This window comes from Bidens hawaiensis, unplaced genomic scaffold, assembly GCF_021521415.1.
Source record: "Bidens hawaiensis isolate Kalapana, Puna unplaced genomic scaffold, B.hawaiensis_p1.1 tig00029273_1, whole genome shotgun sequence".
NCBI classification, from domain to species: Eukaryota; Viridiplantae; Streptophyta; class Magnoliopsida; order Asterales; family Asteraceae; genus Bidens; species Bidens hawaiensis.
Window position 1 is genome coordinate 217100 of NW_027494821.1, and position 26559 is coordinate 243658.

A 26559-nucleotide genomic window follows, 5' to 3' on the forward strand; every position below is an offset into this window, starting at 1 on the left:
AGTTCCAAATTTCCCACTGTCCCATTACCTTCTAGATCTCAACTCTCTCTCTCTTTTATATTATTATTATTATCCATATTAATCTTCCCATGTTATTTGCTTAACTACTCCACTGCTTCCAAATACTTTTATCACCACTTCACTCCCATTTATCTTCTAAAACCAGATCCAAAATGGTCCAAATGTAACATACATAATTCATCAAAAAAAAAAACATTAAGCATAACAGCAATGATCACAATGCCTAAACCCCGTTGCCCGTTCGAGTTGTTATTGTCATTGTTATTGTTATTGTTATGTTGTTCTTATGTGTCCGCATATGTGACCGAGGCTAACGATGAAGCTTCGGTTTTGTTATCCATCAAATCACACCTTATTGATCCTCTAGATCAGCTAAATGATTGGAAGATCTCTACACAACACAACGCGCATTGTAATTGGACCGGAATCACGTGTGATTCGAATGGAATTGTCGAAAAGCTTGATCTTTCAGGGCGTAATTTGAGTGGGAAGATACCGGATGAGATTCAACGGCTTCGGGGTCTTACTTTGATCAATCTATGCTGTAACGGGTTCTCTTCACCGTTACCTAAATCATTGTCGAACCTTACACGGCTAGAAATGTTGGACTTGAGTCAAAATTATTTTGTTGACTTGTTCCTGAGTGGTTTAGGGATGGCGGCCGGGTTGAGTTTACTCAACGCGTCGAGTAATAACTTTTCGGGCGACATCCCTGAAGATATCGGGAATAACACCGCGTTAGAGACGTTGGATTTAAGAGGGAATTTCTTCGTTGGCTCCATTCCCGTGTCGTTCAGGAATTTGAAAAAATTAAGGTTTCTCGGGCTTTCGGGGAACAATTTAACGGGCCCGATCACGAAAGAAATTGGAGAAATGTCGTCTTTGGAGAGTATTATTCTCGGGTACAATGAGTTTGCAGACGGTATTCCGGCAGAGTTCGGGAAACTGACAAGCTTAAAGTATCTTGATCTCGCGTACGGGAATCTTGTTGGTTCTATTCCGCCAGAGCTCGGGAATCTAAAGGAGTTAGAAGCAATGTTCTTGTACAAGAACAATTTAATAGGAAAAATCCCCCCAGAGCTCGGGAAAATGACTTCCCTAACTCAGTTGGATCTCTCTGATAACATGTTATCAGGAGAGATCCCAGCTGATATATCAGCATTGAAAAGCTTACAGCTCTTCAATGTGATGTCCAACAGACTGTCAGGTTCTATCCCACCCGGAATCAGTAACCTAACTCAACTCAGAGTTCTCGAGCTCTGGAACAACTCGTTTTCCGGTCCTCTCCCATCCGATCTCGGCCGCAACTCCCCTCTCGAATGGGTCGACGTATCATCGAATTCCTTCACCGGACCAATCCCCGAAACCATTTGTAACCACGACAATCTAACCAAGCTAATACTATTCAACAACAAATTCTCCGGCCCGGTTCCTTCCGGTTTGTCAGCATGTAACTCGTTAGTTCGTGTCCGGATGCAAAATAACCTCCTTTCAGGAACGATTCCGGTCGGATTCGGTACCCTCCCAAACCTCCAAAGGCTAGAATTAGCCAACAATAATCTCACCGGTGAAATCCCTAACGACATTGCATCATCAACTTCCATTTCGTTCATTGACTTTTCACAAAATCAACTAAAGTCAACGCTTCCTTCGTCAATTTTGACCATCCCAAACCTTCAAAACTTCTTGGTTTCCAATAATAATCTGATCGGAAAAATCCGAAATCAATTCCAAGATTGCCCTTCACTATCAATTCTCGATCTTTCTAACAACCACTTCACCGGCGAAATTCCGGCGAGCATTGCTTCATGTCAGAAACTCGTATACTTAAACCTCCGGAACAACCAACTCGCCGGAGATATTCCGGTACCCATTTCCAAAATGCAAACGCTAGCAGTTATCGACTTATCTAACAATTCGTTAACCGGAGGCATCCCGGAAAGCTTCGGGAACTCGCCGGCGTTGGAATCGTTAAACGTATCGTACAATAGACTTGAAGGTCCGGTGCCGGAAAATGGTATGCTGAAAACAATAAACCCTAATGATCTCGCCGGAAACTTAAACTTATGCGGTAATGTTTTACACCCATGTGCCGGAACTGGTTATAATTCACGGCGTAATAGTTTGCACGTGACCCACGTGGTCGCCGGATGGTTAATCGGAATGTCGGTGGTGTTGGCTGCTTTAACTGCTGCCGTTGCCGGAAAAGCTCTGTATAGTAAATTGTATGTAAACGGAAGCTGTTTCGGTCAACAATATAATAATCGGAAAGGCGAGTGGCCGTGGAGATTAATGGCGTTTCAAAAGCTGGATTTTAATAGCTCTGATATTATTAATTGTTTAAAGGAATCGAATGTGATCGGAATGGGGGCTACCGGCGTTGTGTATAAAGCGGAAATTCGCCGGTCAAACGTTGTCGTTGCGGTCAAAAAGCTATGGAGCACGAAATCCGACATCGAATCGGGAAGCAGCACGGGCGATTTCGTCGGAGAAGTGAACGTGTTGGGGAAACTCCGGCACCGGAATATTGTGCGGTTGTTGGGGTTTGTTTATAACGATACGGACGCGATGATTGTTTACTATATGACGAACCGGAGTCTGGGGGAGGCGTTACACGGGCGTGGACGGATGCTTGTGGATTGGGTTTTGCGGTATAATATTGCGGTCGGGGTGGCCCATGGGCTGGCTTATTTGCACCATGATTGTTACCCGCCTGTGATCCATCGTGATGTGAAACCGAATAATATTTTGCTTGACGAGAATTTAGAGGCTCGGATAGCGGATTTTGGTTTGGCGAAGATGATGGTGAAGAAGAGTGAGACGGTGTCGATGGTCGCTGGATCGTACGGGTACATCGCTCCTGGTGAGTATTTGAAAATTACATAAAAATTAAAATAGGAAGGAATGTATTTGAAAATCACGACGAGTAATTTTAAACAAACTAACGGGTATGTGAATATTGGTATCCTTAGTAGTATTCCTGGATAACTAACGCATATCAATCTTGACTGTAGAATACGGATACACATTAAAAGTTGACGAAAAGAGTGACGTATATAGCTACGGGGTGGTTTTAATGGAACTCATCACCGGGAAACGACCAACCGAGCCCGAATTTGGAGATTCGGTCAACATAGTCGAATGGGTTCGTCAGAAAATCAAAGAAAACAAACCGTTAACACAAGTAATAGACCAAAATGTAGGAAACTGCAAACATGTGGAAGAAGAGATGATTTTAGTACTCAGAATAGCCTTGCTTTGTACCGCAAACCTTCCAAAAGACCGGCTCTCCATGAGAGATGTTATAAGCATGCTTGAGGAGGCTCGGCCAAGACGAAAAGGCGGTAGTAACACAAACTACAGTCCAACAACTAGTGATAAAGATAAGCCTGTATTTAGCACATCCCCAGTAAATGACCTTTTGTAAGGTGCCCAGTGCATCATGGAACATGTTTTTTCTGTTAATTATGTGTAGAGTATTCACATTTTGTAAGTGTTTAATTATGTGTAGCTAAGTATGCTGATTTTTACTGAAAATAATGTAACCATAGAACTTATTCTTTGTTGTTTAATGAGTTCAGATTTTAATTCGAAAGAAAATTTATATCAAAATATTTTTAGCCATTGCGTGTAGGAACATACTTACAACTCACTCTAATATAGTCGGGTCGAACAAGTAAAACAAAAGAATTATAAAAGATTTGGGTCAAACATGTTAAAAGGTTTCTAGCTTCTTGCTAGTTGTCTTGTAATAAACGTTACCGTTCGGAAAAAAAAGATGCTTTCTAACTTGTAATTTTTATTTATTTATTTATTTTTAGTGTCAACAGTTTAGGTTGATTTTGACACTTTGAACCACTTTCTTTTATAATTTATCAGACATAGTTTATATAGACACCTTATTCATTCATTTAGCATATCACATAATTACAAAATCAAAGAAATCCGGTGGTCAAGACTTTAAGTTTGCATCATACACATGACAAACAAAGTATAAACAGCCTAAAAGGCCGAATGAACCAAACTAAATGCCGGTTCTGGTTTTCTTTTCTTGGCATGTTGGCGATGCAATGGTACGTTTACGGTCACCAAGTCTTGTATATTCATAATTTCTCATGATACGAAGTCGTTTCACTGACTGTAAAAACATCCTGAAATCAAACAATGTCACCAGTCACCACCATGTTAGAAAACAATATCTTAATAAGTTAATAACTGTTACGTAATGTGTACAAAACTCAAAGCCTACCTCACTACCCAATTAATCAGTGTGACCAGGTAAAACGCAGCCTACGCTGTCAAGATATTTCTTTTATTCTTTTCTTGAGTTTTATAAATAACTAGTGTCATCATCTTCATCGTACTCAGTATATCCCACCAATAGCAAAGCTATGGTAGGGTCTGAGGAGGGTAAGATGTAGACAACCTTACCTCAACCCCATAGGGATAGAGAGGCTGCTTCCGGTGAGACCCCCGGCTCGATAGTAGTTTTGCATCAAGCCTTGGACATAAGGCACATAGCACTCAATCATCGGGACACCGGCTGATCGGTGCATGTACCCTTGTCTTTCGGCTATCAACGCCACTACATGATGCCTGATTAACCGTCCGTCACTTTTAACGTTATTTTCACGAGATTAGTAAAATAACGTCAAAATTAGTGCAATTTCACTTTTGCCCACCCGAGGATTCACACATATATACATCATATGTGCGCACCACAAGCAGGGCTTATAAATAACTAGTGTGTTAAACATAATTATTTACTTTGGCAAGAATTGATTTAGGAGGTTTTAATACATTTCAAATACACTATGGGAGTATGGGGCGACTTGCGACATATTTAATAAATTAATTGTACAAGAAATATGAAATGTACCGCCAAGGGACGTCTCCAACAAGCATACGATTCCCGTCTTTGTCTTCATAAGTAAGCACAAACTCGGATGTTGCATCCAACAGTTTTGACCGTCTTGCTTCTTCTGGGCTTGATCCTAGATACCGTAAGTAAAAAAAAACTGTAATCGGAATTTGTATAATGTCTACAGCTGTAAACGAAACAAGCCGATTCGTGTAGCTTTTATCCAACAAATAGATGGTTCACGAGCACATAACCAGATGATGTTTCATGTTCGATATGAATTTGTTCGTGTTCGTTCCTTACGGCAAAATTTTAAAAACCTTTAATGAACGAACATGAACGAACGCAAATGAACGAGCATAAACGAAAACATTACCGAACGTTCGCAAACACAATTGTTATTGAACGAACACGAACTTTGAAATTGAACGAACGAACACAATTGTTATTGTTCGTGTTCATTCATTTAATTAAACGAACAATATTTCTTGTTCATGTTCGTTCATTTTTTATACGAACTTAAATTAACGAACTTCGTCAAAAGTTTGGTTCACCTACAACCCGGATTATATCATATCTACCCCTCAAAACTCGGTATAGTATCACATTTATCAACCAAAATCACAATATCAAGTACCCAATTTCAAATTCATGACATCTATAGCTTTCCCTTAAATTTTGCATTAGGATATGTGAGTTTAAAGTGTAAGGAGAAAGACAAAGGTATAATGGTCATATTCTAAATTGTATTTATTAAAATGGATAAATATGAAATTTTAAATATTTTGAATAGGTATATGTGATATTAATACTTTAATGGGTAGATGTGATATTATGCATGGTTTCAAAGATATATGAAACTGAATCATTTACTTATCAACGGGTCGATTAGGAAGTTGTCATATTACCATAGTCTATAATTTTAACGCATAAAAATGTTAGTCTTTGATTCAAAGATTTAATCTATTTTGTAACAAGTTCATAACATATTCATATCTTGTAAAACAATTGACAAGTAAGGGAATATACGAAATTAACAAAAAGAAACACAAAACTTACTTTCTTCACAGAACATATCTTCCAATGTTTGTGACAATGTTTCATATGAATTATGCGCATTAAGATCAACTTTCCGTCCATACAAGGTTCCATCCATGTTCACCTTCACGGGGTGATAACCGTTTTCAAAAACCACTTCTTTTGCATCAGTTTTAAAATCTTCGTTTAAATCTGGTACCGAGGTAGATTGTTCTTCGGGTGACTTGGTATGGAAAGCCAGCCTGTGAGATCTTCTTAACGGAGGCCATCCAACCACACTACAACAATAGAATTCCCATCTCAAAAGCTTCAGTTTTGACCTTTAACTTTAACCAAAGTTTTTATATACTTAAAAAGTGTATGCAATTGCGCAATTATATCAACAAATTAGAAGTAAATATAAAACTCCCATTGTGTAATGATCGATATACGCTCATTACATAAAAAAAGAATTATAGCAGAAACAAATTCATCATTAATAAGAATAATATGCAACAAATAAAGAAAGTAATAACACATTTAGTCATTGTCTTAAAAATATATTTCAAGATAATAAATATGGAACTCTTGTTTCCAAATGTGCTCATAGTTATACCTGCTTGCCATATATGTGTTTTCTAATATTCACCCAACATGTATAGCCATAATTAAAAATCCAATCAAGTCCTTGGTTCCAAAATTAAAAATTCACCCAAAATGTAAAAACACAAATTGACAAAACACAAAAATCAACAAATTAACAAAAGGGGTTTTAAATATTAATTATATAATTACCTTGAAGGAGAAAGAGATTTGGATAATTTAGGATTCTCCAATTCTTTACCAGTCAATAAATATCTTGCATGTTGACTACCATCATCAACTGCAGCCGGAAACGGTGAAGAAACCTCCGGTGAAACACCCTTGTCTTGATTATTCTTGCCGGCCAATATTGACCCGGCGGTGGTTGACTCATCGGACGACACTCCGCCACTGTCACCGTCGCCGTCCATATGCAAAAACTGAGTTTTCAACAATTGAGAAAAGGGTGAGTTTAGTTTAGAATATAGAAAGAGGGATCATATCCGGTGGCCGGTGGTGGTGGCGGCGATGGGCGGTGGGACCTAGATGTCGGTTGATGAGTTTCAATTTATAGGCAATCAACAATCTGAACCTTTATGAGTTTGTAGGTGTACTTTACTAAATTTAGGCACACTTAACTCAACTCAACTGCACAGGGGAAAGACATATCTAGAAAGCCTTGATGTTTGTCACTTTCTAACACATGTTTTCTTCATTTTTATTAAAATACTTTTTAAGGAATTGATGGCAGGGCTGTAAACGAACCGATCGAACACAAACAAGGCCTTGTTCATGTTCGTTCATTAAGAAAATATTGTGTTCATGAACGGTTCACGAACACTTACTGAACGAGATTTTAGTTTCGTGTTCGTTCATTAAGAAAATTAATGTGCTCACGAACACAAACGAACACAAATAAAATCGGTATAGAGAATAAGACCGATGTATTCATCAATGTGAATATTGAAAGCCAAGAATCGAATGAACACGAACAAGGGCATATTCGTGTTCGTTTATTTAACTTTATAACTAATCGAACAAATATTTATGTTCATGTGCGTTTATTTAAAAATGAACATTTGAGTTCGTTTATGTTCGTTTGTTTAAAATCTAAACAAACATAACTAAACAAAGATAAACGAACATAAATAAACATATATGAACCAATGTGAATGAACACAAACAAACATAAACAAACTAAAATCCGAAAACACATAAAGGAACACAAATTAACAAATATAAAACCTTTAAGCAGATGACATATCCAGATAATATTTAATTATTTTCTATTAATACATAAACGAACGTTCATGAAAATAAATGAACAAACGGAACATGTGTTCATGTTCGTTCATTTAATTAAACGAACACAAATTTTGTGTTCATGTAAGTTAGTTTATTAAAATAAACGAACATAAACGAACTTCCTGCCGAACGGTTCACGAACAGTTCACCGAACGTTCGGTTCGTTTACAGGCCTAATTGATGGGTTTCAAAAGGGTAGTATTTTTTTGTGAAGTTGTATGTGATTGATTATTAAAAAAAATTATAAAATAAAATAACTAAAGAGTTAGTATCTATTATCTAATGACATAAAAAATTGAAAATATAAATAAAATGTTTAGGTGTATGGCTTGGATAAACGAATATGTATGTGTCGGACAACCGAGTCGGGTATAACCGAGTCGGGTATTACCTAATACTATACTTGGACCCATACTCGTAAAAAATTTATAGCTAGTCTCATATTTGGTCTTGTACCCAAGTTCTTATATTATTTTAGTATGTTGTTAATAATAGTGGTATTTATTGCAATAATATTTTATTAATATCATCAGATGAAATAACCAAACTTGTTAATCAAGACATATGTTATTTAATAAAACAACACGAATACATATAAAACAACATTCAATTATGTGGATACAAATAAACACTATTGAAATTTAAAACACCATGCTAAAAACGCATACTTAAGGAAAATGCTTTTTTACATTGGCGAAGCTTATATATGGACTGTTTTTTGCTATGTAGTGTAAGTTTACGCGTTTTCATTCGAAAAATTTCTATACTTAATATAAATTTACCTGTTTTCGTCCAAAATCTTAGGTTCAAACCCAATAATACAAAAAAAATAGAATTTAACTAAGCCATGTGAAAGTAGAGTTTCTCCGTACCAAATGTTGCTCTAGCTAAATAGTCATCTGAATCCTTCTAGTCTAAATCTTGATATTCTATTCCCTTAACTTGTAAGGCTGTAATACACGTCAAAACAGGTCAACTTATAGTGATGAATTCCATTTTTAGAAGGTCTCAATACAAGTTCGTAGTAAGCTTTCGAAAGTGTTTGGAATTCGTCAATGTGCCAATATGAGTCCTTAGTTGAGTTAGTTCAAATACAATTTAGACCAAGTCAAAACAAATCTTGTGCTTAACAACTGCCTGCATGTCATAAGTTACATGCTTCAAAACAATTCATGGGCCAATACAGTTGAGTTCAAAACTATCCAACAACCAAAGCAAGTGAGTTCAGAAGCAACCGAACGTCTCCAGTTATAAACTATATGCACACTCACATTAAAGCAACCGAATGTCTCCGGTTATTAAACTCTGTAATTACTCTGATCAAAACTTACATTCTTCACAGAACATATCTTCCAAAGTTTGCGACAATGTTTCATATGAATTATGCGCATTAAGATCAACTTTCCTTCCGTACAAACAAGGTTCCATCCATGTTCACCTTCACGGGGTGATAACCGTTTTCAAAAACCACTTCTTATGTACCATCTTTAAAATCCTCAAGTAGTATGGAAAGCTAGCCTATGAGATCTTTTTAACGGAGGCCATCCAACCACACTATAACAATAGAATTCCCATCTCAAAAGCTTCAGTTTTGACATTTTAATTTTTAATCAAAGGTTATATATTTCATAAAAAAGTGTATTCAATTGAGCAATTCATCTTGATATTAAAAGTTCCAAATTATATCAACAAATCAGAAGCAAATATAAAACTACTATCATCATGTAATGATCTCGTTACATAAAAAGAACTAGTATAGTCGAAGTTGGATTCAAACATGTGGAATCTGCCGTAGGAATCACACGCGTAAATCACCTTTATCATCCTTAACTTTGATCTCTTCTCTTTCGTTGGACATAACCAGACATAACTTAGCAAGCACCAATTAAAAGTAACCGTGAACATAAGGTTAAATAATCATATAACCCGACTAAATTATAATGGATATGATATTTTAATTTCATAAACTCGAATAAACTATAATATGCCTACAAAACTTAAATGGATGTATAAACGACCAAACGTAAACTAACAAACATTAACGAATTTATTTAATAAGTAAACAAGCTAGACATGTGTTCATGTTTGTTTATTAAATAAACAAACATAAACGAATACCCCGCCCGACAGTTAACTGAAAGTTCAGTTCGTTTACGTTTACGGCCTAGGAGGCTTCATCTTCGGTTTCAAGCCGTCATCAGCCTGAAGATCATCATTGCTTATATATTGAGACTATGTTGGCTTTATAATTTTGGGAATAACTTTAGCAGCAGGACTCGTTGAGGTCGTTTGCAGTTGTTTAACCGGAGAAATGGTCGAATGAGGGTTTTCCGACGTCGAATCGGGCGAAGAACAAACTGAAAGTCTTGATCTTGGTGAACTTCTTTTCGAATTGGGGCTCGAAACTTTTCGATGAATCTGTTTAATACTCAAACCGCGAACCGAATACCCTTCATCTGTGCTGGCAGTTGATCCATGTGGAGTATAGAAATCATGAATTTCTTCGTCTTCGGAAACCGGAAGTTTACTCAACGGCGGAAGTGGCTGCAAATCAGGACTCGGTCGATACCGATCGAATGTTTTAACTGAGTTCAGTTTATTATTATTATTATTATTATTATTATTATTATTATTATTATTATTATTATTATTATTATTATTATAAGGTGACCCATTAACCGAATCAGTTCCGACGTAAAGAAGCCTCGCCGGCGGCAAGTCTTCAGCATCATTTACCGACTCAATATGTTGCTTTGATTTGTGTTTATAAACAAAGAAAGCCAGCCCCGAGAGCATTCCCAGAGTCACAATCCCAACAGAAATCACAACCGCCACTTTCTTGCCGGACTTCTTCGTCGGCGCCGGAGAAACTGGGTGGGTCGCCGGAGCTTCCGGCGGCGGCGGCGGTAATTGATCTGGGGCTTGTTGACTTGGGGTTTCGTGAAAAAATGGGTTGTCAGAAGTCGATGACCCCGACGCCGGAGGCGGCGGCGGTGTGGTTGAGTTTGCCGGAAACAATGGCTGGTGGAGGATTCTCCGGTGGGTGGTGGGTGTGACGGATATGGTGAGTATGAAGGTGATTAAGAAAGAGTTCATGGTGGTTGTTTGATGATTAATATTAATGGTTGTAATTCATGATATTGGAGTCGCCTGAAAACCTGCAACTTTTTAGGGTTTAGACCGAGGAAGAAGGTTCTTACTGTATTTATCCAAGATCTAGAGTTGTGTTTTTGGGTTTTCTACTTTTGTTGATTATTATATTTGTTTAATTAATACTTAATTGATTTGTGAATAAAAAATGGAACTTATTTTGTTTTTTAATGAAGGAAACTGAAGACGATGACCGGAGAGAGATTTGCGACGGGAATCTTTCGTCCTTGAAAGTCTGTGTGGAAACGACAAATTTATGTTTTTTTCCTTTTTTATTTCAGTGACAAATTTTTTTAAATAACTATGGCGATATAGAGTGTTCGTTTTTTAAAAATGAAAGTGATGAGTCTAAGGGGTTGGTTGTTTTTTCTCAAAACCTCTTCCTAAACACTTTTGTAAGCGCCACGCAAAGGTTGTGGTCTGTAATGTGTTTGTTTTTCCAAAATCAATTCATTAGAAAACCTCTATGCGTCCTATTCTCCTAGAAGTGTTGTTCATGATTTTAAGTGAAAATAAACTGATTTTTCATAGAAAGAATACAACGATGGCTAGATTCCACTTTTAACAGAGATGCAAACAAATCAAACGAACATGCACAAACAAGGTCTTGTCCATGTTTGTTTTGTTAAGAAAATAATGTGTTTAAAAACACTTACCGAGCGAGATATACGTGTTTGTTGATTAAGGAATGAGCGTATTCACGAACGATCCATAAACACAAATAAATCGGCGAAGTCTAGAAATTAATATCGATGTATTCATCAATGGGAATAATGATGAATGAAATAGGAACAATGCAAAAGATTATGTGTATTTTCATGTACATATTTGTCATGTATACACAAATTTTTATAATGTGAGGTCAGCTTTTTGCTATTATGACGAATTAAATACAGAAAGGTATACTTATAATGTTCTAAAGTAAACAAAAAGACATTAATCATTTACTATCTTAAAACAGTAGGAGATAAAAAAAAGTTCACAAAACATGCATCTCTCAAATTGACAGTTAAAAACAATCAATCAACAGATCGATAGTTACAGCTTGCGCGATGTACAATAATTCTCAAACATGCATCGAAGATGTAAAACAAGATTAGCATAATGCAACACAAAATCACAACCCGAACATTCATTTCGAAACAAAAAACACTTAACGGAAAACCAAAGGCTCCATGAACGTGGTGGCTTTCTTGTACTACAGATTAACGAAAACCATTTCCTCTTGCATAAGAACCGCCATCATAACGACCTCTTGATGCGTCGCCTCGTCCTCTCCCGCCGCCTCAACCTCCTGCACAAATATTCGTTGAAAAATTGCATAAAAAATACTACCAAAAAACACAACAGCTAAAATAAACTCAAACTTGTAAAAATCACACGAAAAAACCATTAAACTAATTGGTGCATTGGCCATTATTATTTAAAAAAAATCATTCGAAAGCATCTACATTTTAGAAAAGTTTGTAGACTTTAATGGGCTTTTTTCCATTTTGCAAAAATGATGAATGCCAGCTCATCTGGTTTTGATCAATTGAAGAGTTGTCAAGTATGTGTATTTTGGACATGTTTAGAGACTTAAATAAACAAAATTAGAGACTTTTTGGTTACTTTTTTACTAGTATATGAACATTAACATATCAAAAATTAAGAAAGTATAGTTGGTTTTGCTATTCACACGGACCACACATAACACAATTGTAAAACGAATCAGATTAAGATCATTAATAATTACTGAGATAAATGTAAAACTAGATAATGAGAGACACATACTTCCACCACGAATACTACCGCCGCTGCTGTTTGCTCTCCTTTCCTCAATATAGATTTGCCTTCCCGCTAATTGAAGTGGAGATGCCTAACAAAACAAAGATAAAAAATAAGTAAACAATATACAACAAACAACAACAATAATAATAATCTGAACTGCACTTTCAACTTGCCTTTATAACAGGCCTCTATTACGATTATACAATGTTGTAATGCAAAAAAGACAATTCCATCTAAACAGGTCCTTATTTTATCTAAATTGACATAAATAAATACTAATAACCTGTTCTTAATAATAATTAGTAGAACATGTGACCACTATAATAATTCAAACAAAATTTAGGTTTTTAAAGATTTTGGAGTTTCTATACATAACAAAATGTCATAATTTATATTTTGAATAATACACTTTGATTAGCCCTGCTTGCGGTGCGCACATATGATGTATATATGTGTGAACCCTCGGGTGGGCAAAAGTGAAATTGCACTAATTTTGACGTTATTTTACTAATCTCGTGAAAATAACGTTAAAAGTGACGGACGGTTAATCAGGCATCATGTAGTGGCGTTGATAGCCGAAAGACAAGGGTACATGCACCGATCAGCCGGTGTCCCGATGATTGAGTGCTATGTGCCTTATGTCCAAGGCTTGATGCAAAACTACTATCGAGCCGGGGGTCTCATCGGAAGCAGCCTCTCTATCCTTATGGGGTAGAGGTAAGGCTGTCTACATCTTACCCTCCTCAGACCCTACTATAGCTTTGCTATTGGTGGGATATACTGAGTACGATGATGATGATGATGATGAATAATACACTTTGATGAATTTCTACATGTTAAAGAAACGTTACTCCATCTCAAAAACAGGATAGCATCATATTCATGTCATAATTAATTGAAAAAAAACTACATAAAGAATATATTCTTAAAAACATCGTTAAATCTAAAACAAACGACCCCACACACCTACAAAGCATTAATAAAATCCAATGCAAGGGATACATAAAACAAGTTTAAACAGCATAAAACACACTAAATCTTACCATTTAATTTACCAAATCTTTAGTTGAATAAATTGGTATTTTATATATGTGCTAAACAGCAAAAACAAAATTTTAAAACAATTATAGATCTGGTTGCAAGCATAAGAAAAACGAACCTCGATTGCTCTTTGAACACCCTCTAAGTCCTCAAACTCAACAAAAGCAAAACAAACACCAACATCCTGTAATTAAATCAAACGTTACGTTCTAGTGTTCTACATTAAAACAATAAAATGACCAAAAAAAGTAGACAACTAAAACACTAAACAACCACCTTACGGTTCTTCAAGAACACACCGTCCTGCTTAATTTTACCAAAATTCTTGAACTCTTCAAAAATCTCAAGACTGGTAACAGTAGTTGGCAAGTTCCTTACATAAACAGACTTCGAATCGCCTAAAAAAATGTACATTATTATGGGTCTTATGAGGTCGTATAAAAACTATATATAATCATTTTGATCATAGATGAAACTAGGGGTGTGCATGAGACGGTTTTGGGCTCAGGTTGCACTAAAAATCAAAAGTTCGGTTTTTGAAAACCTTATGTTCTTTGGGTTTTCACAGAGGGTTTTGTTTTTGCATATTTTATCATTGGTGCCTATAAGCTTTGGGTACAAAAATGGCCCAAACTAATGTAATTCAGCCTAAAACTTTAGGATTGATTTTTTTGTAAATTATTGACAAATTGACTATCACATATTTTGAACTAAATTTTTTGGGTTACAAATTAATAAAAATCATTTTTTTAATTTTGCCATATGAGCTTGAAAATTTTAAATTAAAAGAAAAGTGGCCCAAAGTAGTCAATTTGAGTATGAAACTTTGGGTCTGAAAATTTTGTTAAATAATGATAAGTGATTATTACAAAACTTTGACCTAATTTCTATGGGCTATACCACTAACTATTTTTTTCTAAAGTAATTAAATCTATTTTTTTCTGTTTTCATTTGGGTTCGGTTCAATTTTTCAAATTTTTGGTTGATATCAAAACCAAAACAGAACCAAAAAATCAGTTTTTCAAAAAACATAAAAGTATAAAACCAAACCGAAAATTGTTTTTTCAAGAAAACCTAAAAACAAACTGTTAGTTTTTTATCTAGTTTGGTTATATTGGTTCAGTTTTGGGTTTCATGTATACCTCTAAATGCAACAGATATAACACAGTAAAACAAAATAAAATTCACCTTCTTCACTGGTGAAAGTTTCATTAGCCAGTTGGGGAGTGGAGTCTGATTGATAAGAAACAGGTGTCGGTTGAGCAACCGGTTCAGGAGTTGAATGCCATTCGGAGACAGGTGTCACACTCTTATTAGCTGGTTGAGCAGAAACTGATGGTGAAGACTTCCCTTTAGACAGCTTTTAGAATTCAGCATCCATGACAAAATAAGAATATATTAGTACTAATGAATACCAAGCGCGCGGAAAGCAAAAGTAGCTTGTTGTACTAAAAGAAGAGTTATGACATGTTGAATTATGAGTACAGATAAAGATTCACTTTTTTTTCTTATGAACAATTATTATGGAAAATGAATGTGACAATGTGCATTTTGAAACTGATTATGTGGAAGTGATCAATCAAATAATAAGATAATAAAGCATGCTGCAGAACATGTTATTTTCAAGCAGGTTTCTTTTTTATTTGAATAACCTGAAATTTGAATTCGGAATTGTTATTCATATTTGACTTGAATTGCGGGTTATTAGAGTTCGATTCAATTGATGAACACCCCTAGATGTACCATCCCCATGTGAGTAATTGCATAAAAGAAAACAAGTGGGTCAAAACTGGTCAAAAGTTATTTGAAGTGTGGTTTTCTCCAATCATATGACAGTATTTATAAAAAAATGAACTTTTGGACAAATATTGTTGTAGTTAAAGAATACATACAATAGAAGCATATGTGAATTTGACAGGCTCTGCAACGGGCTCTTCAACAGCCGAAACTGGTTCTTGAATGTATTCAACAGTGTTGTGATGCACGGGCTTGTGAACATAATCATCAACCGTGTTTTGATGGTAAACAGGTTGTTGTTCATGTTGTACATATTCATCCACAGTGTTTTGAACATTGTCTTCAAGTGGCGGTTGTTCATCATAAGATTCACTTTCATACCCATCTTCTTGTTCTTGCAGATGTGTTTCTTGTGACAGGTTGTAATAATCATCTTCATTGGTTGTTTCTAAATTTAATGAATTTAGATTTTCTCTTGCTTTAACCTCAAAAGCATCTTCACTAACTGGCAATTAAAAGTTCAAAGATCATAATAAATGAGGAAATGAAAATTAAACAAAAAAAAAATCAATAGCATAACTTTGTTGGCGTATACACAGTAGAGGTGGTAATTTTGTCCCACTTACCTAAAATGGGTCAATTTGGGTTCACATTTGGACCAACTTACCAGAAAATTGTGTGAGAAACCGAAATAACTTAACCTTGACTGGCTTAACAGATGTAACAAAACCAAAATAATTGGTAAAACCCGGCAGTATGGTTTCATGTTTAATAAAAAAATAAGTTTGTTTGCGATTTTGCTCTTAATAAAAAAAACGAAAAACAAAAATACATTTTTAAGTAATATAGTATTTAATGCGTCAAAAGGGCTGAAACTTGAAATTCTACCAAAATACATTTTAAATAAACTTCCTAAACAATTTTACTAAAGAGGTTATTATTCCACTAAAATAGCATAAGCTTTGTAATCCTGTCTACAAATTTAACTGCTTGAGAAAAATTGTGCACAAATATATGTTTTCACTTACGAGTCAAACCAACCCGTCTGACCCACCTATTTTTCTACCTCCATAAATTACAACTTAAATCTACATAACGTAAAATAAGAAAATAGGTAGGGGGAATGGTAAATACCAGCTAACTCGGAAGAAGTGATTGGTTGAGAGTCAACTTTCACCTCGGGGCCCACAGGTGGTGGACGCTGATGTGTAACCTCCTCACTTACAAAGTGAAAGATATCATTCATCACAAAGTAACCCTTTTCTTGTGGCGCAAGAAAAAATATCTGCACAAACTTCTTCCAACCGCTGAAGAGTTTGGATTTAACGAAACCCGAAACCACAACAACAATGCCTTGACTCCATGATTCAAGTGAATTTATTGTCTTTATTTCAATCCCACTAAAATGTAGTGATTGAATAAGTGAATGTATTTGCTACAAAAATAGAAATCCAATATTCAAAATACAAGTATTTTCATTATCGTGGATATGTATAATAAGTGAACGGAATTGCTAAAACCAATTAGAGTAAACGAATACAGCAATTAAATATTGCAACAATATTCTAATTAGGCTTGTAAAAGATTGAACGAACATGAATGGAGCATGTTCATTATCATTCGTTTGACTTGAAGCGAACAAACAAACAAACACGAACGTGTTCGTTCATTAAATTAGTAGGTGTGTCCGTGTTTATGTCCGTTTGTAAAAAAACATAAACGAACGGTTCACGAACGTATGCAGACGAACATAACTAAACATAAATAAGCAAACATAGTAGCTAAAATGAATTAAAAGTCAACGTGAACAACACTGTGTTGGGCCTGAAATTTTATTAAAACTAGACTATTGCGTAATGAGCCTAAAAAATTTAAATGAATTTAACTGATATAGAAATGCGACAATAATCTAACTTTTTTTAACAAAATGATTTAAGAGGTTTATGGTTCTAAAATCCACTTCTTTAACAATCTAACATATTAATTTCAATTAGAATTTTCAATTGGCACCCACCATAAAAACCGAAATTAAAGTCAATAGAGTGTGATGCATATAGTGATTATCTAATAACATTCAGATTATAAAAAGGGCAAAATAACATTCAAATTTCAAGCATATAAAATCAATGAATAACGAAAAGAGATTTACGAATATAGCCGAAGCAGTCTCGGTGGATTCGCCATCAACTCGAACCATGGTACTGGAATCAGAGTAAAACTGATAAACGATATCAGGTTGTTGTTGAAGCACGTGGTAGTATTGTTGCACAAAGTAGGAACCAACCTAAACAAATAAATCAACAAAACCCTAGGTTAACTTGAATACATGATAAAATGGAGTTGAATATTGATAAAATAAAATAGAGAAGAAGAAAAGAATGAATACCTGAGAGGCAGTAACAGAAGAGGAGTAGGAATTGGCCATTATTATTATTATTAAACCCTAACCCTGGAAGTAATGGTTTCTTCTTCACATAGAAGAGAGTGAAATTAGAGTTTGGGAAGGTGTGAATTGAGTTGTGGGTGAATGAATATATGGAAGGAAGGATTGAGGATGATGAAGATTGTGATTGTGATGGTGGCTGCTGTGAAAGTTGCAGGTTTTAACAGAGTGAAGTGATGAAGATGAGATCTGCTACTGAGTCATTACCAATTAAATCCTGGCCGTTGGATCGAATGAGGAGTCACTGATATGGACGCTTCGTTGATTTTTTATTATGACGGCGCTCGAGATTTTTCCTTAATCTAAGCGTAATTAAATTAGAGCGTGTTAATAAATTAGCTAAAGGGAAAATTATCGTATAAATTAAATTAACGTGCTAATTATGAAAATTAAGTAGAGTAAATATGTAATTACTCTAGAATACAACTAGGTTAGAGCTCGTATTTCACACGGGTAGAAAATATTAAAAAAAATTATTATATGTAGTACGTAAATTCAATTATTTCATATAATAATTTCTATTTGTGACTTTTTTTATTAAGTTTTTGATATATTATGAACTATAATTGTCATTTTAGGGATGTGTTATTCATACACCCTTTATAAGGTGTGCATGGAAGATAAATGTGTGTTAAAAGAGTGTATGAATATAAAAAAAGGGTGTATGAATAATCATTACCTAATTTTAAGTTGAAAACCAAATCTTGATGTTTAATTTAATGTGTATATAAAATGATATTTATAACAAAACTAGTTTGATCCTCCCGTATTACGGAAGTTTATTTAAAGTTTTGTTTCTAGTCGTTTTGATATTTTATAATGATTATTTTATTTTTTTAGCGTAATTTTATTTTAATTTAATACATATATATTAGTTTGTTGTTATATTTTTTAATATATCTTATTATATATAAGTATATCTTACTTATTATAATTTGAGAATCATTATTATATAGATATAAGTATCTATCTAAGTGAGTATATAATGTAGTTTTTTATCTTTCTATATGAAAAATTTGAAAGGATATGAATGAGATTTGTCTTTCTTCATATTTTGCTCTTGTTTTCGAATTTTGTTATTAGGCAAAAAGCTTATTGAAAATGAATTAGATTCTACTTATTTAGATTTTATTTATATTGAGTTATATTGGGTTTTATTAGTTGAAATGTTTATGTTTTTTAGATTTTTAACGAACAAACATAAGCGAACACGGGCATGTTGATTTTTTTAAATGTACAAACATGAACACAAATATTTGTCTAATGAAAAAAGAGGCATTGATGTAGCTAACGATGGTGGGTAGTATTGGAAGTTAACCGACGATGGAGATGATAGACCAGCAACAAAGAACGTTTAAAGCAGATCAATTAAATTAGGGTTTGATAATAAAAGTGTTTATGAATAAATGAGATCTTATAAACTCATTTGAGGGCTATTAGAGTTTGGTAAGACATATAACCCGTGAAAATTATTCTTTGATAATAAAAGGGTTATTTCACAAATAAATGAGATGTTATAACCCGTTTAAGGGTTATCCGGGTTTGGTGAAACCCATGCCCCGTGAAAAGTATTGTTTGATTATGAAATAGTTTTACAAATAAATGAGATGTTATAACCCATTTAAAGACTATCCGCGTTTGGTGAGACCCATACTCGCGAATTCGGGTTAAATGCATGAGAAGCCTCCATTTATAAATCAAGCAATCTGGTGGCTCTAGAGAATGAGGGGAACAACCTGAGAGCGACACATAAGATTTTATGGTAAGCAATTATATAGATAGTTAGATGCTGTCACATATTTAAAAACTAAATTTTCAAAGACTAAGGTTTTGTTATAAAAAAAAATAAATAAAAATATATTATATTTTAAATAAAAAGATAAACGACGAACAATCTTAAATTGTTGTGTTAAAGAGATATATGAAGACATGTATGTTAGGAAATAGTGACATGACATAACATCCACTTGGCATTCTATGTGGAGTGCCTAGTTAGATGACACGTGGACAAAATTGTGTTGTTTTAATCGATTAGTTAGATTATGTAATTACTCTATAGTGTAATTACATGAGAAAAGATGCAATACAATAATTGCTTAACGTACAAGAATACAAGAATACTTATTTTTCATGAAATCGATCCATGAAATCACATCACAAGATCTCGAAATCGTCAATATATATCCAAGTAATCATAGGTTCACCGAAATAAACAATTTTGTCTTTGAGCGTCTCACGTACCTATCGTAATTGCATAACTATTCTACTTGATTCTCACAATCAGCACGTTAACTTCAATTGTATTTGATCCAAACCCTTAATTAAAACACGTCTTTTTCTGTAAACTTATCTTTTGTTTTACAAAAATTTATTGCATATTTTTATTTAATTAATGATTTTTTATTTCTTTTTTAGTTATTTTTTTCTTCCATCCAAAAAAAAATAGATATGTGATGAATAATGACCTCCTTGTTATAATATTAGCTCTAACTATAACAAGATTATTAGGGTAATATGAGAACTTGAAGATAACAAAAAAAAGAAGAGAATAGGAAAATACATGATTCAGTAACTTTGTTGATGGTATATCTTTTTAGGTTACATGAGGTAGATATATATACAAAAGGAATTACTATTTAGGGGACATGAACATATAATTGGTGTTGAAAAAATTGTCATCCATCACATGGATATGTCTTACCGACACTTTTATAACACCCCTCAAATAATAAACGGCCAAAAAGGATACTTGAAAAGATAAAAGTTAAAGTCTAGAGCACTTGAATTTATAAAAAAAAAAAAAAACTTATAAAACCCGTTTAAGAAAACGAGTAAAAATTTGAACTTCAAAAATTGCATAAAATAGGAGGTACTAAAACTCACACTTTGCATCACATTAAAGGATGAAGAAATAAATAAACGTCTTATAATTCCTGATTTGGCTGGGTGGTAAAGTTCTTGTCTTTAGAAAAAAAGACCATGGTTCAAATCTTGGGATAAGTTAGCTAACGATCAGCTTTACATTGGCTGTGTTTGGCTCGTTCACAAACCAAGTGGTTTTGAGCGACCTCGGGTCGCAAGATTTTTTAATAGTCTTTATCATCTAATTTTGCTCCTAAAGTAATTCTGTTCCTAAAGAGTAACATAACATATTAACATAGTTTCAGGCTTTCAGCTAACAAAATTCAATGTAGTTTTTGCTTTATTCATGTATCTGTATCTAGCTTTTAATACATAAAAGATTTCATATTTTAACTTTATATTTTATGCATGAAGTTTAAAACGGCTAATATCACTAATTCAAACCGCATCTGACCCGAACATATGGCATAGTAAGCCGTATAAGGAATTATGACACCCATTCCAAAACCCAGTCTCAGATTTTGGGTATTCCCATCAAGTTCGAAGATCTTTTCCATCATGTAAAAAAGCCAAATTGGTAGTTGCCTTCCTGAAACAAGTCTCGCTAAAAGTTCGAATTGAGTTGGGATTAAACGAGCTTGAGCAAATATTAGAACTCATTTAATAAAGGTGCTCGAGCATGAGTTTCACATATCAATCTTGACTTTTAATATACACACAAATATATGTACATAAATAAAATAATTATCTAGCTGAACCTAAGCCAAGCCAGAGCTTGGAAAACTACTTCTAAGTTCCAAACCTAACTCAAGCTTTAGAAATAGATCTCTAAATGTGCCAAGCCTAAGCTTAGGGTTTGGCTCGTTTAAACCCATATAATAAAGCAATCACATCTATATATTACCTTTGTAAGGTATAAACCACAAGTTATGTATACACTAATATACTTCAAAATTTGACAACCATGACATACATACATACATACATACATAAATACACTAATGTACATACTATGAAACAAGAATCTGTACATTTTGTTGAGAGGATGAAAGAGATTCCCTATTGTGACTCTGTAAGAGGGATTCATGGGCAGAAGCGGAAGGCATGACTGGTCGAATGTTGCCTGGATTCAATGGAAACAAGAACTTGTAGTAACCGTCCATCATTGCATCAAGATTGCATGTCTCCGCAACATGCGGAATCTGTACCAACCAAAACAAATGAACAAATGTCATATTTGTGCTTGAAATGCATTTTATTTCACCAACAAAAGTTATATACAAAGGCGTAAGGAAATTTAAAAAAATACCACTGCAATCGCCTTTTATAGGCTTACGATTGGAGTTAGGTATAATCGCTAAATCGCCTTATGTGTCACATTTGAAGCAAAAAATATAATTTTTCATGTGGTTCTCCACTAATATTAGATTAACTGACTTTTATTTAATGTATTAAATATATATTTCTGCAACAATATTTAGTATATATAGAACTATGAATAGAATAACAAAAGGATAAAATATAATTTATGTTATACAGTAAAAACTCTATAAAATAATACACTTGGGACCACCAAAATTTATTAATTAAAAGAGTTATTAATTAATCGATAAATTAATAATTATTAATTTATATATGAATTAATATTTTATTAATTTATAGTAGAATACTTAGTTTACAAACACCTTTCAAGTTTCCACTTAATTATTGTATACAATGCATGTATATCAAATGAACGGCCCAATTTGAAAAAAACCTTCAATCTCCCACCTTATTATGCTTCTTGTGTTCAATGTATCACTTTATGGACATTAAAAATATTTTCTATATAAATACAAGATCAAAATAGGTTAACACAAACAAATCATACACACAACATGGCTTCCCATCTTAAAGGTGTGAAAAAAACAACAATGACAGACGAGATTCGAAGAGCATTATGAGAGACGAGATTCAAGGGGAAATTGATTTCAACAAAAAACAAAAGACAATTGAGTCATTTTTCAAGAAACCTTCATAAATCATTCATGTAATATGCTATACATAAGGAATTATTAATTTATATTTTATATGGGGTCTAAAGAAATTATCAAAAATGTATTATCTTATAATTTTAGCGCATTATTAATTTAGCATCCTATCCCCGAGTCGGGACCGGCAAAAAATATTATCTTAGAGAGTTTATTAAATAATCGAGTATTAATTTATCGAGTTTCTACTGTATCTAAAAAAATATAATTAAAACTATATATAAATTAATCAATAACTGATAAATGAGCCGAGCTCAAGCTTGAAAACCGACTCACGAGCCAAGCTTGAGCTCTCGTAAGCTAAAACAAGCCGGGATCCGGGCTCGGCTCGTTCGCCCTTCTCATCTGTAACGAGCGTGCCGCTACAAGCTTATTTATTAGATTAGAAGCTTATGGGGCGACATTATTGATCCTTCAATATGGGTTAAAACCTTGATGAGTTGAGTTTGAAAGGAGGTCGTTTCGATTATACAAATTTAAAATCAAATAATCAAAGAACCAAAAATGATACATTATGAAAAACTGAAGGTATGGAAATAAAGTTTTCACTAAGGCATGCAAGGTGATGTTTTGTTTGTATACCCAAAACAGGCTGTGTCGGTCAGAATGGATTTTAATAAAATGGTCATAACGGGTTTTGGCCAAAATAGGTTCAGATCATAATGGGTTAATTTGAAAAGGGTTCAACTTAATCATCCTTTTAACAGTAGCCAAATATCTAGTTGTACCCAAGAAACTCCATGAAAATTTCGAAAAATAAACCGAATGACATGTGAGAATCACAACAAGATCGTAGGCAAAAAGGAGATACAAATTAAGAAAAAAACTGTGATTGGGTTCAAAGAAACGTCTTGCTTCCCGTGGATAGATTAATTTCTCTTACTACTAATAAGCTAGCTGAACTGCATATACTAAACTCACTTACAAATTTTACCTTAAACTTAAGGCTAGATAGAGACACAGAGAGTGCTGGAAATTTTCAGCATAAAGACAATGCGATGACTGGGTCTAGCACCATCGGTGGATTCAACTTCGTCTTTGCCGACAGACATTACCATTGAAGTACTGAAGAATCTGGTAATTCAATCGTAATGACTGTTTGCAAACACATAGTTGGGATTCACCAACGATACAAGGCACAACCTTCGCGGTGTCCATATGCTGAAAGCTCCTTCTAGCTCATTTTGTTATGCATCTTAATCTAGCCTTAAGCATAGGTTCAAATATGTACGCGAGTTTAGTGTTTGAAGTTCAACTAGCTGCAACTCTTAGAAAGATGATTAAATAGAACCTTTTTTATGTCAACTCATTCTGACCTGAATCTACTTTGGTCGGAACCTGTTTTAACCCGAGCAAACGACCATTTTTAAATGAATTACTATGACCCGACCGGCGACCTGCCACTTCAGAAGGATTTTCACATACCCTTCATGGGTTTATACAAAGCCATCCAATAAAGCAAGCACCAACAATCACATGTGTGTGTATTATTATTTAAAGAATAGATAATACTGAACTTATAAAAAAAATTAATTATCGTATTTGACACGTTAATTACATATAAAAAATGGAATAAGCGTGTACCTGATAGATATCGCGCATGTAACCATGAAGATTTTGATATTCAACAACCTTCTTCTTTGTACATTTAAACATGACATTATATACAAGATCAAACCGAATCAAAGTGGTGAATAAACACACATCTGCTAGCGTAAGCTTATCTCCACATAAGTACCGTGAACCTCTTAAATGATCATCGATCGTGTTTAAAGCACTAAACAGCTCGTTTACAGCCGTGTCATACGCTTCCTGACTTTGTGCAAACCCGCACCTGCAAATCATTATCTAAATCTCATTCAATTACTTTGAAAGCACACTTCCGATCTTATATGATTAAAAGCTACCCGTCCTGCAACCTTAACTAAAGCTCACCCTACAATAAGCTAGTTTAATAAACGAGGTCGACCCAGAGCTTCACTTATTAAGCTCACGAGCCTATTATTTATATAACTTTTATTTAACATATTGAATATATGTACATAATAAAAATTATTATATGTAAAATTATGATAAAAATAACTAAACAGCATATATGTTATATATAAAAATTAACATTATAAATATATAAAAACAATTATAAAAATATATAAATAAATTACATAATAAACGTGCCAAGCTCGATTCAAGCCAGAGCTCCGCTCGCTTTGACTTACGCCAGCTTGAGCTGAAGCTTGAATCAAGCTCTGCAAGTTTACTATACATTAGTAAATTACTTTATACACATTTTTAGTTATTTATATGTATTTTTTTATTATAATTTTTATATGTAACATATGTATATTGTTTAGTTATTACTTTCATCATAATTTTACATATAACAATTATCATTTAGAAAATATATATTTAATACACTAAATAAAAGTTATATAATTAACAAGCTCGTTCAAGCCCGCGAGCCTGCTCGAGCTCAATAAATGAGGCTTAGGATCGTTTATTAAACAAGTGTATGCTAGGCTTGGTTAGAGTTCTTAACGAGCCAACTTAGTTCATTTATATACACCCCTGTAATAAAAATTAAAACTACTCACAAATCAAACCGAGTCCTGCCTCAGCTCGATTACACCCCTAGTATTCTAAAACCGCAAACCCAAACACACCTTAACAACTCTAGTCTCTACTTAACACTTACTACACAAATTATAAATTTATTTACCTGTAAACGCCATTATTAATACTCGGATAAATAATCCGATTCCACTCCTCAATCTGACCCTTAAGCTCGGGCGGCGAAAGATCCAAATCAGGATTCTTGGCCACCCGATTAAACCCGGAATTCAACAATTCAATAATATCATAACTCTCATTACACACAACCTCATTCCTCTCCACATCCCACAGCATCGGAACGGTACACCTCCCATCGTACCCGCCCGAACGCCGCTTATAAACCTCCCTCACCGTTTTCGCTCCGTTAACCTTATCCCGAGTCGGAATAAGCTTATCCTTAACCGGGATAAGTTTACCCCCCTGATCCTTAAACTCCCATGACCCATCTAACCCCGGAGACGCAATAGAGACGGGTATTGTGTCTTGGAGGCCTTTTAAGGCCCGGACGATGAGGGTGCGGTGGGCCCATGGGCATGGGAGTGCTGCGTAGAGGTGGAGGGTGGTGGGGTTGAGTTGGGTCGGGTCTGGGTTACGGAACTGGGAGATGGGTCGGGTGTAGGATCCGGATGGGTCGGATGGGGCGGACCCATTATTGTTAATTGGCAAACCATCCGGATGGGTCGGGGACATCATTAAGAGCCAGATGGTTTGCCAGGTGGAGCGGACGGTGGAGATGAGGAGTTGGGGTGGGAGTGATTTGCCCCAGATGAGCTTTGTGATGGATGTGATGAGTTGAGTTGGTGATGGGGATGTGTTGTTATTATTGTTAATTGACATTTTGGGTGTGGATCGACGGAGGGTTTTGGGTTTGAGGTTCAGTTGCCGGAAGCCGGTGAAGGTGACGATGGTGGTGGTGGTGGTGGTGGTCGGAGAGGTGAGGAGTGAGGTAACGGTGGCCATGGTTTATCTGGTTCCACGAGCTCTTATTTTTGCCTACTTGTGGTTTGCTTTTAGATATTCACTTGTCGTGTTCGTCCGTTAAGCTTTTATTGTTAAACGGATCGTTCACGAACACTTAACCGAACGAAAATTCATGTTCTTGCTCGTCCATTAAGGACTTGACCGTTTGT

At 34.7% G+C, this 26559-nt stretch overlaps 5 protein-coding genes across 6 annotated transcripts; 1 reads left to right on the forward strand and 4 right to left on the reverse strand.

The window, feature by feature from the left end:
• Nucleotides 1-4: 4 nt before the first annotated feature.
• LOC143578439 (uncharacterized) lies at nucleotides 5-3513 on the forward strand. The gene is made up of 2 exons (XM_077062026.1): nucleotides 5-2884; nucleotides 3036-3513. Exons 1-2 carry the CDS (start codon nucleotides 232-234, stop codon nucleotides 3446-3448), a joined length of 3066 nt encoding a protein of 1021 aa, XP_076918141.1. The 5' UTR covers nucleotides 5-231; the 3' UTR covers nucleotides 3449-3513.
• Nucleotides 3514-3883: 370 nt separating this feature from the next.
• On the reverse strand, nucleotides 3884-7130 carry LOC143578462 (auxin-responsive protein IAA13-like). 2 transcript variants are annotated; one of them, XM_077062039.1, is made up of 4 exons: nucleotides 6695-7130; nucleotides 5942-6198; nucleotides 4901-5015; nucleotides 3884-4172 (listed from the first exon to the last, which is right to left on the reverse strand). In XM_077062039.1, the coding sequence occupies exons 1-4, from the start codon at nucleotides 6910-6912 to the stop codon at nucleotides 4046-4048; spliced, it is 717 nt and encodes a 238-aa protein (XP_076918154.1). In that variant the 5' UTR covers nucleotides 6913-7130; the 3' UTR covers nucleotides 3884-4045. The 2 variants fall into 2 exon arrangements, with proteins under 2 accessions (XP_076918154.1, XP_076918156.1); XM_077062041.1 differs by having other exon boundaries at nucleotides 4901-5003; nucleotides 6695-7126.
• Nucleotides 7131-9952: 2822 nt separating this feature from the next.
• On the reverse strand, nucleotides 9953-11194 carry LOC143578463 (formin-like protein 6). Its single transcript, XM_077062042.1, has one exon. It carries the CDS (start codon nucleotides 10880-10882, stop codon nucleotides 10019-10021), a length of 864 nt encoding a protein of 287 aa, XP_076918157.1. The 5' UTR covers nucleotides 10883-11194; the 3' UTR covers nucleotides 9953-10018.
• Nucleotides 11195-11913: 719 nt separating this feature from the next.
• LOC143578440 (nuclear transport factor 2-like) lies at nucleotides 11914-18270 on the reverse strand. The gene is made up of 9 exons (XM_077062027.1): nucleotides 17871-18270; nucleotides 17634-17768; nucleotides 16619-16919; nucleotides 15640-15989; nucleotides 14936-15107; nucleotides 14024-14145; nucleotides 13866-13931; nucleotides 12710-12794; nucleotides 11914-12230 (listed from the first exon to the last, which is right to left on the reverse strand). Exons 1-9 carry the CDS (start codon nucleotides 17907-17909, stop codon nucleotides 12223-12225), a joined length of 1278 nt encoding a protein of 425 aa, XP_076918142.1. The 5' UTR covers nucleotides 17910-18270; the 3' UTR covers nucleotides 11914-12222.
• A 3346-nt stretch (nucleotides 18271-21616) lies between these two features.
• On the reverse strand, nucleotides 21617-26389 carry LOC143578464 (uncharacterized). Its single transcript, XM_077062043.1, has 3 exons — nucleotides 25536-26389; nucleotides 24404-24653; nucleotides 21617-21991 (listed from the first exon to the last, which is right to left on the reverse strand). The coding sequence occupies exons 1-3, from the start codon at nucleotides 26387-26389 to the stop codon at nucleotides 21800-21802; spliced, it is 1296 nt and encodes a 431-aa protein (XP_076918158.1). The 3' UTR covers nucleotides 21617-21799.
• Nucleotides 26390-26559: the final 170 nt, after the last annotated feature.

Coding starts and splice junctions, on each gene's coding strand:
- LOC143578439 (XM_077062026.1), top strand. CDS start 232: ATGATCACAATGCCTAAACCCCGTTGCCCGTTCGAGTTGTTATTGTCA. Junction 2,885..3,035: donor GTACGGGTACATCGCTCCTG/GTGAGTATTTGA, acceptor TCTTGACTGTAG/AATACGGATACACATTAAAA.
- LOC143578462 (XM_077062039.1), bottom strand. CDS start 6,912: ATGGACGGCGACGGTGACAGTGGCGGAGTGTCGTCCGATGAGTCAACC. Junction 6,199..6,694: donor AAATCTCTTTCTCCTTCAAG/GTAATTATATAA, acceptor CTATTGTTGTAG/TGTGGTTGGATGGCCTCCGT. Junction 4,173..4,900: donor GTTGGAGACGTCCCTTGGCG/GTACATTTCATA, acceptor GTTTGATTTCAG/GATGTTTTTACAGTCAGTGA.
- LOC143578463 (XM_077062042.1), bottom strand. CDS start 10,882: ATGAACTCTTTCTTAATCACCTTCATACTCACCATATCCGTCACACCC.
- LOC143578440 (XM_077062027.1), bottom strand. CDS start 17,909: ATGGCCAATTCCTACTCCTCTTCTGTTACTGCCTCTCAG. Junction 17,769..17,870: donor CTTCTGTTACTGCCTCTCAG/GTATTCATTCTT, acceptor TTATTTGTTTAG/GTTGGTTCCTACTTTGTGCA. Junction 13,932..14,023: donor TGTTCTTGAAGAACCGTAAG/GTGGTTGTTTAG, acceptor ATTTAATTACAG/GATGTTGGTGTTTGTTTTGC.
- LOC143578464 (XM_077062043.1), bottom strand. CDS start 26,389: ATGGCCACCGTTACCTCACTCCTCACCTCTCCGACCACCACCACCACC. Junction 24,654..25,535: donor ATTAATAATGGCGTTTACAG/GTAAATAAATTT, acceptor AATGATTTGCAG/GTGCGGGTTTGCACAAAGTC. Junction 21,992..24,403: donor ACATGCGCGATATCTATCAG/GTACACGCTTAT, acceptor TGGTTGGTACAG/ATTCCGCATGTTGCGGAGAC.